Raw genomic sequence first — 10,327 nt, 5'->3', positions numbered from 1 at the left:
TACAAAGAACACCGAAATATCAAGACATGATGAATTACGCAAAAGAGAATATGATAGAATTGGAAAAGAAGAAAATAAAGAAAATTGGCAGAGAACCCAAAAGGAGAAGAAAAGAACGTTAAAATTTCTTTTCTGGAAGAGAGAGAAAAATTCTATAAAAAATACAGTATGCAACCTACAACATACTTGATAACACATCCCTTATTTTTCTCCCACTAACCCACTAACTCGCAACCACCTTAGAATTTTAGCTTTACCAAAACTCTATCAGTCAACAGAGCAAAAATTAACACCCTCGCTCACGTAAGGATTCGAACACAGGACCTCCAACACACTGACTCCTTACCACTCGAACCAGCAGGCTTATTTTGATGTAAGTTAACAAACAATTTTCTACAAGCCCACTCAACAAAGATAAGGCTTGAATCTAAAATAAAAAAATTTGGCAAAAGAGAGACTTGAACCCGATACCTCTCACACATACCCAGAACACTTAGCCACTGAAGCAGATACACACTTGTGTCAAAATTTACAGAAACATAAATAAATTAAACAGGGCATTACAACTCTACCCCCTAAAAGAAATTTCGACCTCGAAATTTACCTGATCCGAACAGATGAGGATACTACTGATGCATTGAGTCCTTAATATGAGATGGACTTCCTTCTCAGAACCTTAATATCACGTTCCAAAATTTGAACTGGCTCCTCCTCAAAAGTCAAATTCGGTCAAACCTCGATCTCCTTGACAGAGACAATATGAGATGGATCAAACTGATACTGCTTCAACATTGAGACGTACAACACATCGTGGATACGGTCTAGCTCTAAAGTTAACTCCAATTGATAAGCAACTGGTCCCACACGTTTCAGAATCTGATACGACCCAATAAACCTAGGGCTCAACTTGCCCTTACGACCAAATCTTAGAACTTTCTTCCACAGAGAAACCTTAAGAAATACGAGGTCACCCACTGATTACCCGATATCTCTTCTCTTCAAATCTGCATAAGACTTTTTTCTATCAGAAGCCGCCTTCAGACGATCCTGAATAAGTGTAACCTTATCTTCAATCTCAGAAACCAACTCAAGACCCAAAACTCGACGCTCACCCAACTTAGTCCAACATAGCAGGGTACAACACTTACGGCCATGCAAGTCTTCATAAGGTGCCATCTAGATGCTAGATTGGAAACTGTTATTGTAGGCGAACTCAGCTAACGGTAGAAAATCCTCCCAACTACCTTAGAAATCTATCACTCAACTCTGAAACATATCCTCCAGTATCTGAATCATCCGCTCAGATTAACCATCGGTTTGAGGATGGAAAATAGTACTGAAGTCTAATCTCTAACCTAGAGCCTCATGCAGTTTCTTCCAAAATCAAGAAGTGAAACAAAGATCTCTATTAGAAATTATCAAAATAGGAACCCCATATAGTCTCATAATTTCGGAGATATAGAGCTTCGCTAACTTCTACAAAGAGTAGTCTGTCCGAACTAGAATAAAATGAGCAGACCTGGTCAATCGATCCACGATGGCCCAAACAAAATCCTTCTTAGTGGGTGTTTAGGGCAACCCACTAACGAAGTCTATCGTACTCGTTCCCATTTCCATAAGGGAATCTTAACAGGTTGTAACAAACCCGAAGGTAATTGGTGCTCAACCTTAACTTGCTGGCACGTCAGACAACGAGCAACAAAATCTGTAACTTCATGTTTCAAACCCGGCCACCAATACAGTTCACAGATATCCTGATACATCTTATTACCACCGGGATGCTTAGCATAAGGGCTACTATGCACCTCCCTCAGAATCATTCGGTACACAAACCCAACCTTGAAAACACAGAACCCCATCTGTATTTAACCCAAAATCCAAAGTACTACCACTCTCAACCTGATGAAATCATTGAACCAAAGACTCACCCCTAACTGCTTATCCCGAATCTAAACAATCCAAGTCAGCTTAACTTGCAACTCGGCTAACAGACCTCCATCATCAAACAGACTAAGACGAGCGAACATCACTCTCAAATCAGTCATTATTCTACGACTAAGAGCATCGGCCACTACATTGGCCTTACCAGGATGATATTCTATCGTGCAGTCATAATCTTTGAGCGGCTCAATCCATCGATGCTGTCTAAGATTTAACTCCTTCTAAGTAAGGAGGTACTTGAGGCTTTTGTGATCAGTGTAGATAATACACCTCTCACAATACAAATAGTGAATCCAGATTTTTAACGCAAATACCACAGCAACTAAATCGAGATCATGCATCAGATAATTCCTCTCGTGTGACTTAAGCTAAAGAGACGCATAAGCCACAACCTTACCATTTTGCATCAGTACAAATCCTAAACCGATGTGCGACACATCACTATACACCACAAACTCTTTACCAGATTCAGGCTATATCAGAACAGGAGCCTGAGTCAGATAGACTTGAGCTTCTCGAAGTTCAATTGTTGCACATCAGTCCAGACAAAAGGAACACCTTTGCACAGAAGCTTAGTCAAAGGAGCTGCAATCAGTGAGAACCCCTCGACAAACCGTCGATAATATCCCGCAAGACCCAGAAAACTACAAATCTTAGATACATTCTTAGGCTGTTTCCAATCAAGCACAACCTCAATTTTCCTAGGATCAACTCAGATCCCCTCGACAGAAATCACGCTCCCAGAAAAGTTACCTCTCGCAACTAGAACTCATACTTGCTCAACTTAGCGTAGAGCTATTTCTCTCGGAGTATCAGAAGTACTACTCTAAGATGCTTATCATGCTTGTCCTCAGTCTTAGAGTACACCAGAATATCGTCAATGAAGACCATGACAAACTGATCCAGATACGGCTGAAACACTCGGTTCATCAAATCCATGAATGCAGCCGGAGAATTCGTCAAATCGAAGGGCATGACTAAGACCTCGTAGTGCCCATAATGAGTCCTAAACACTGCCTTATGAACATCCACCTCCTTAACTCTAAGCTGATGATAACCAGAACGAAGATCTATTTTTGAGAACACTGAAGCCCCTCGGAACTAATCAAACAAGTCATCGATCCTCGGAAGTGGATACTTATTCTTCACAGTCAGTTTATTCAACTACCGATAGTCGATGCACATCATCATGGTACTATCATTTTTCTTTATAAACAAAACCGGTGCCCTCCACGGAGACACACTAGGGTGGATGAAACCACGATCTAAAAGCTCTTAAAGTTGAGCCTTAAGCTCTGTAAGCTCATTTGGTGCCATTCGGTAATAAGCAATGGACATTGGAGCTATACCCGGTAGAAGCTCAATGTCGAACTCAACTTCTCAATTCAGAGGTAAACCCGTTAACTCCTCAGGAAAGACATCCAAGAAATCCCTCACTATACTGATATCCCTTACAGAAAAATCCCCAGAAACTTAAACACTGACGTAGGCCAAGTATGCCTTACACCCTTTCTAAACAAATTTTTCAACCACAATAGCAGAAATCACATTAGACAGATAATCTCGACGCCCTTCAATCACCACCACCTCCTCCTTATCATTCTCGGTCCTTAGAACAACCCTCTTAGTCACACAATCAAAGCTAACTCGGTGCTCAACTAACCAGTTCATACCCAAAATAAAGTCGAATTCACCAAATGGTAGCTCCATCAAATTTGCCAAAAACACAACCCCTTTTACTTCCAATAGTACATTCCTATAAAGTCTACTAACCCCAAGAGATTGCCCCAATTTACTCAGTACAGTAATCTCACTGGAAGTACACTCAACAAAGATCCCAAAGTTTTCAAAAATAGTACTAGCTACATAGGAATGCGTAGAACCTATGTCTATCAGAGCAATATAAGGGACATAAAAAAAATGTACCTGTGATAACATCAGGAGCATCTCTATCCTCTCGGCATTGAGCAGCAAAAACCAGAGCAGGCTGCCTCACCTCAGCCTGATTAACACCTTTGGCCGGTGCTCTATGCGTTCAGCCCATACCATTACCACCCCTATCTGGTCCACAGCCCCTAGGTGGCTGCTGAACTGCCCTCTGAGGCTGTACAAAACCCAGTCCTGAAGCTTGCATCTGATCAGCCCATTGTCGACACTCTCTAATACGGTGCTCTAAGGACCCACACCTTAGACAAGCCATCAACCTCCTCCATCACTCGCCCGGATGGCGCCTACCACAATTACCAGATGGCTAAATCCCAGTAGAAGCAATAGGAACCCCGACTCTAATAGGCCCATCAGGTCTGGCCCATTTCTTAGGCCTCTGAATAGAACCAGAGGACTCTGAATCCCTCTTATTCTTACCTCTCTTGGTCCCTATTTTGGTGCTCCACGTGCTTAACCTCTTCAACGATCTTTGCCCTATCTACCAGAACTGCGAACTCTCGTTCCCTCTGCGGAGCAATCAGTACCCTCAGATTATCCCTCAAGTTCTCCTCAAAACAGACACATTTCTTATACTCAGATGCCACCATGCCTCGATCATAGCAACTCAACCTCAGAAACTCAACCTCGTACTCGGCCACATATTTATCACCTTGCGTGAGATATATGAACTCAAGCCTACGAGAATCAACATAGCTCGCCCCCACATACTTCCCCTAGAAAGCAGTCTTAAAATAGTCCCAGTTTAGACGATCTGGTTGAGTACCCTCCTCAACCGACAACCACCACTGATACGCCTCATCGCGAAGCAAAGAGACTGCAGCCTTTAGTTTATACTCGGGAGTATAGTCTATATCATTTATAATCCTCTTGGTGTCCTCCAACCAATACTCATCCACAGTAGGGGCAACTCCAGAGACACCCTTACACAGCTCAGCTCTATTGGACTGAAGTCGTTCAGTTACCGACCCATGTCCCCCAGATCCAGAATGGGGTCTAGCGACCCTCTCCGACACCCTCAACATAGCTTGGGACAGTGCGTTGTCCCCAGCCGAGCGGCTTTAAGAACCAGTCTCATTAGCAGACGAAACTGGTGTCTCACTCGTGTCTAAATTCAGCATACTGCCCAAAAAGGAAGACTCAACTCGAGCCCCCCTGCGGCCTCTACAGTGTTTCCAGGGTATTCTACAGTGGTAACTACAGTGTTTCCAGGGTATTCTATCTAAGTTCAGAAATACTTAAAGGATCGACGCTGGAGACTCGGTGTACCACATACTTTCTCAAAATTATCCAAATTATTTCAAAATCAATTCTTTTTGAAACACAATTTTGGAACTCAAAATTTCACAGCCAATTTTTGCATCCCTACTCTGATACCACTAAATGCAACACCCTAAACTCGCCTAAACATTATGGTCGAATACGAAGACGTCACAAAGTAGGATTTTGAAAACTTAGTCGTTATGATAAATTATTCTGGTTTTATAACTCATATTCGTTTATATCTATTATCGAAAGTGTTATTAATTAATTTATTTGTCAAAACTTAATTTATAGCGGAAGTCATAGAAAGCGTTATTTTTGGAAATCCTATTTGTATTTTTGGAAAACCTTTATTTTAGTAAAAACTACGTTTTTAAATATCTGTCACAAATGAAATGTTAAAATGAAAATCCAGAACCCAAAATTAAACCAAAGAGTTCGTAGAGTCCAATTATTACAACACTCCAAAAAAAACCTTAAATCAAATAAAAATCAAAATCTTAAATAGTTACGAACTCGTGGTCACCGTGAGGCTCCGACACATGGATCCGCCTAAGTCAGTGGATTACGTGAATAGAACAGACAAACAGATGTGAGTTTTCGTAAACTCAGTGTGTAACCTAACAGAAATAGACATGCTATTCAAACAGATATCACATACACAGTCAGATTCAGATTCAGATTCGAACTTAAGTCATTTACAAATACAGATAACAGAATCAGATATACAGAACAGATATATAGAATCCTACCCCCATCCTCTACACACCAACTCTGACCATCCCATCCCACCATGTGGGATTAAGAACACCCACGCATCCCTACACACCATATCATGTCATTATGACACATATTAGATAATATGTAGCCAAGCTGCCAGAATATAGGCGAAGGTCGCCATGCAAATCACATCCTCCACATATTCAATTCCCATCCCAAACATACATACAAAATACAGATACAAAAATATCCTGTGTATATGCTCATATTCAAATAACATATAAATATATGTAATAGATTAGTCAAGCATGCATAACAGTGTCCTACTCAAAGCAGACTATCAGAATATTAGATCACATAATTTAGGGTTTGGTTAGCCTTTATTGACCCTACGGTAGGCCCACAGTCGACCGAAGTGACCCTTGCGACCTTAGGGAAAATTTTAGAATTATGGGCCCACATGCCCGTGTGGGCCCACTCGCAAAAATTGGCCTAGCCCGTCTAGCCCACACCACCACACGGCCGTGTCTTGCATACAGCCATGCTATCGTCAAACACACGGCCTTGTCTCGCACACGGCCAACTGCATAGCCAGGCACACGCCCGTGTTGCGTCGATAGTAAGGTTTTTCAGCTTTCGACGAAGCTTAATTTTCTACATTTTGGGAACACACTTGGTTCAATTCTAATGCGGAAACACTCCCAAGACCACCAACACCAAAAACTAACCAATAAGTCACTGAATTAGTCACCTAAACTGATACCAAATCGAACTACCTTGAAATAGACAATCCTTTAATCCATAAAAACCCTTACATTCGAATGAACAACGGTGATTTCGTACAACTACAACACCGATTGGAAGCCCCCAGCCTCTTAATCTTCTCCTAAACACAAAACTAACCCCATCAATCAATGATTCACTAACCCAAAATAATAACCACACTTACCACACTTACCAGAAATGCACAAAGAACAACGAAATATCGAGACAAGATGAATTGCGCAAAAGAGAATGTCACAGAATTGGAAAGGAAGAGAACAAAGAAAATTGGCAGAGAACCCAAAATGAGAAGAAAAGAACGTCAAAATTTCTTTTCTAGAAGAGAGAAAAATTCTAAAAAAATAAAAATAAAAATACAACATATTTGATAACACATCCCCTATTTTTCTCTCACTAACCCACTAACTCACAACCACCTCAGAATTTTAGCTTTACCGAAACTTTATCAGTCAACAGAGCAAAAATTAACATTCTCGCTGATGTAGGGATTTGAACACAAAACCTCTAACACACTAACTCCTTGCCACTCAAACCAGCAGACTCATTCTAATGTAAATTAACAGATGATTTTATATAAGCCCACTCAACAAAGATAAGGCTTGAATCTAAAATAACAAAATTTGGTAAAAGGGAGACTTGAATCCAAGACCTCTTACACACACCTAGAACACTTAGCCACTAGAGTAGATACACACTAGTGTTAAAATTTACAGAAACAAAAATAAATTAAACAGGGCATTACAATATAAAATCTAATGTGTCATTTAATAGTTAAATAAACAAATTTAGTAACAAAATGACCTAATTGATATAAAATATAATCTTTTCCTAATTATTTATTTGTTTAATTAATCTTTGCTCACCATAGTTCCTATTATTGAATAAGAGATAAACACAATACATGAGTTGTACAAATAAGTTATGAATTTAATTATAAATTTCGTGAATTCAATAAATATTACAAACATAACTTCTCTTAAATTCATTGATTTTTCTAATAACAAATTAACATATAAATATGATTTTCTACTTTCAATTGTTATATATTTTTAATTTGTCTACAATTTTATTAATTTCTTAATATAATACTTTTGACTTATACAACCATAGATCGTTATCTTGCCAATGGATGTATTATCCCAACTTTATGGCTTAAACATGATTTTTCTTATACCTTTTACTTACAATCAAAATATTAACCCAACTTTATGGAAAAAACTAGCTTCCTCTCCTTTTTAAGTTTGTCTTCATTGTTTGCAATTTTTGGATTATTTATTTGTAAATTTTGATTAATTTAATTATATGTTTCAGGTGAAATTCCTTCCATTATTGAAAAATTAACTTCTCTCCAAACATTTTCTCTTACCAATAACAAGTTAACAGTGTAATTTCATCTTTCTTATCTTTTCTTTTTCTATTAAATTTATGCATTCCGTAATTAAAATAAAAGTTATCTCAAATTTACGTTGAAAGATAATTGTAGTAATTTCCTTTTAATAGATCAAAATCTTAGAGTCTTTCTTATGCATCTAGAAAATACAAGATGTTGTGAAGTAAATTAACCTATCATTTTATTGGCTCGCTTCAATAAATATCTTGAAAACTACAAAAAATATCATGTTATACATTAAATGTGATAATTAAATGATAAGAAATTAATTCAACTATTCATTAATGATTAAATTAATAAATAATGTAATATTTGATTAAAAATGCAACAAGATGGCTTGATTTGATTGAAGAATGCCTATCCTAATGTGATGTAATTGTTTTATGCAATACTATCTCTATAATTTATTACAGTGTTATGTTGAATTTTTTTATTGAGTTGTGGCTTTAATTATAAGTACTACTATTGACCAAGCCTTTCATTTTACGCTTTCCCTTTTACCTACCGAAACTTGGATTTGCTTTTAAGTTATTAGGGGCTTCCCATGTATAAATATGTGCTTTACAATGGTGTTTAGTCCATATCAGTGTAGACAATCATTTTCCCTTATTGACTAAGGCTAGTATAGTTGAGTTTTTACATCAGCAAGTTCTTGATATAGAGCACAGTTTTGCAAGGCAGTTACTGAGCTCCAAATTATCTATTTATTTTGCTTTTTTGGTCAGACTGAATTAAGCATGCCAAAGCTTGTAAAGGTAATAGCAGTAAATTTCACCCTTATATTTAAAACTGCTGCTTTCTTTTCGATTAATATTTGATGCTTGGAAATATTACGATATGCTAAATACCCTACATTTTATCTGGTAGATACTTTGAGAATGGAGTTGAATTCCAATAGGCTGTTTAGTTGTAAGTGGAGTTGAGAATAGAGCATGCTATTGTCTTTCTCTGAATATGTTACTTGCAAACTGTTAAAGCCTTCATTGTCCTATATTTAAAGACTTCATTCTTATATGTTTTTTTGCAAATTGTTTGCCTGAATGTTTAACCAATATGCTCGTGGAGTATGTATGTGATCTCTTTTGCTCCTTAGGTATTAAATCAGTTTTGTTTCATAATGTTCCATGGTGTTGATTATTAGGAAAGTTTGGTTGAATATTCATTCCTTTTTGCAATCAGTTCGAAAGGGTTTTTTTGTTTCCATTTTAGTTTATAAATATTCAAGTTTATTACTGTATAAATTTTGTGACATTCAAATTAATTCTTACATTTTAATGATTAATTTAACTCAATAATCAGGGTTTAGCATTAGTTACACTATATGAACTCGTAATTTTCTATTTATACTCTTTTATTTTATTATTTTCACTATTATGGAGTTCAATATTTTATTAAAATATTAACATGATTTTCAATATTTTGACTAAAAATATTAATTTATTATATGATTAAATACTCTCTTTTGACTAAAATATATATTTAATACTAATTAATGTATATGTTTAATAATTTTGAAAATATAATGTTTGATTTTAATATTTAATATTTTAAATGTTTTAAAACTTAAAAATAATATTTTATCAATATAACAATATTTAGCCTTATTTAAATTGATTTTTATATAAAAATCAAAATACTAATCTTTTTTCCAAAAAATGATTTAAAAGCTTTTAAAATGAAAAGTTATTTTGTTAACCATCAAATTATAACCCATGCTTATCATAAATAAAGAAAAAACATAAGCTTATAAGATGGATTTATTGTACTAGTATTTTTAAAAAATTAATCGATGTACTACTAAATCCGACCAGATATTAGATTAGAACTCACCTAATTCATCCCCAAAATGAGTAACCACAAAATAAGTAATAATGGGCTTCATTTTGTGGGGTTCATATTAATAATCTCATGTTTACACCTATATATTATTTTCTAGTATTTATTGCCTTCAAAATCTTCTTTAATGTTATGTACAGTACAAGTTTTGTAAATTTAATTGGGATTGTTTTTCTTTGTTTAAATAAACACCATGCTTTGGAAATTTAAATACAGTCACCCAAAAGAATCATGCATTCATTTACTATGTAGTTTTTATTAAATAAAAAAAAGAGCAAATAGTTGCTAAGGTCAAACACCCTCTTTTCACGGGGAAAGGGAAAGAGAAAGTGAAAAGCCAAATTATCTCATCGAAGGGTGGGAGATTGAGCGGGACACTTTTGGGGTTCAAGTGTCACGGGCCGCAGTTCAAAGCCCGTGACCATGGCACCAAATGCATCCAATGGAGGT

At 36.6% G+C, this 10,327-nt stretch overlaps 1 protein-coding gene across 1 annotated transcript; it reads right to left on the bottom strand.

The window, feature by feature from the left end:
• Positions 1-2,437: 2,437 nt before the first annotated feature.
• LOC105779054 (uncharacterized) lies at positions 2,438-4,910 on the bottom strand. The gene is made up of 6 exons (XM_012602804.1): positions 4,652-4,910; positions 4,306-4,537; positions 3,868-3,968; positions 3,472-3,803; positions 2,764-2,988; positions 2,438-2,611 (listed from the first exon to the last, which is right to left on the bottom strand). The coding sequence occupies exons 1-6, from the start codon at positions 4,908-4,910 to the stop codon at positions 2,438-2,440; spliced, it is 1,323 nt and encodes a 440-aa protein (XP_012458258.1).
• Positions 4,911-10,327: the final 5,417 nt, after the last annotated feature.

The sequence above is a fragment of the Gossypium raimondii genome, chromosome 4, assembly GCF_025698545.1.
Source record: "Gossypium raimondii isolate GPD5lz chromosome 4, ASM2569854v1, whole genome shotgun sequence".
NCBI lineage: Eukaryota > Viridiplantae > Streptophyta > Magnoliopsida > Malvales > Malvaceae > Gossypium > Gossypium raimondii.
Note: the sequence above shows the minus strand (reverse complement) of the source record. Positions and strands in the feature narration are given on the sequence as shown.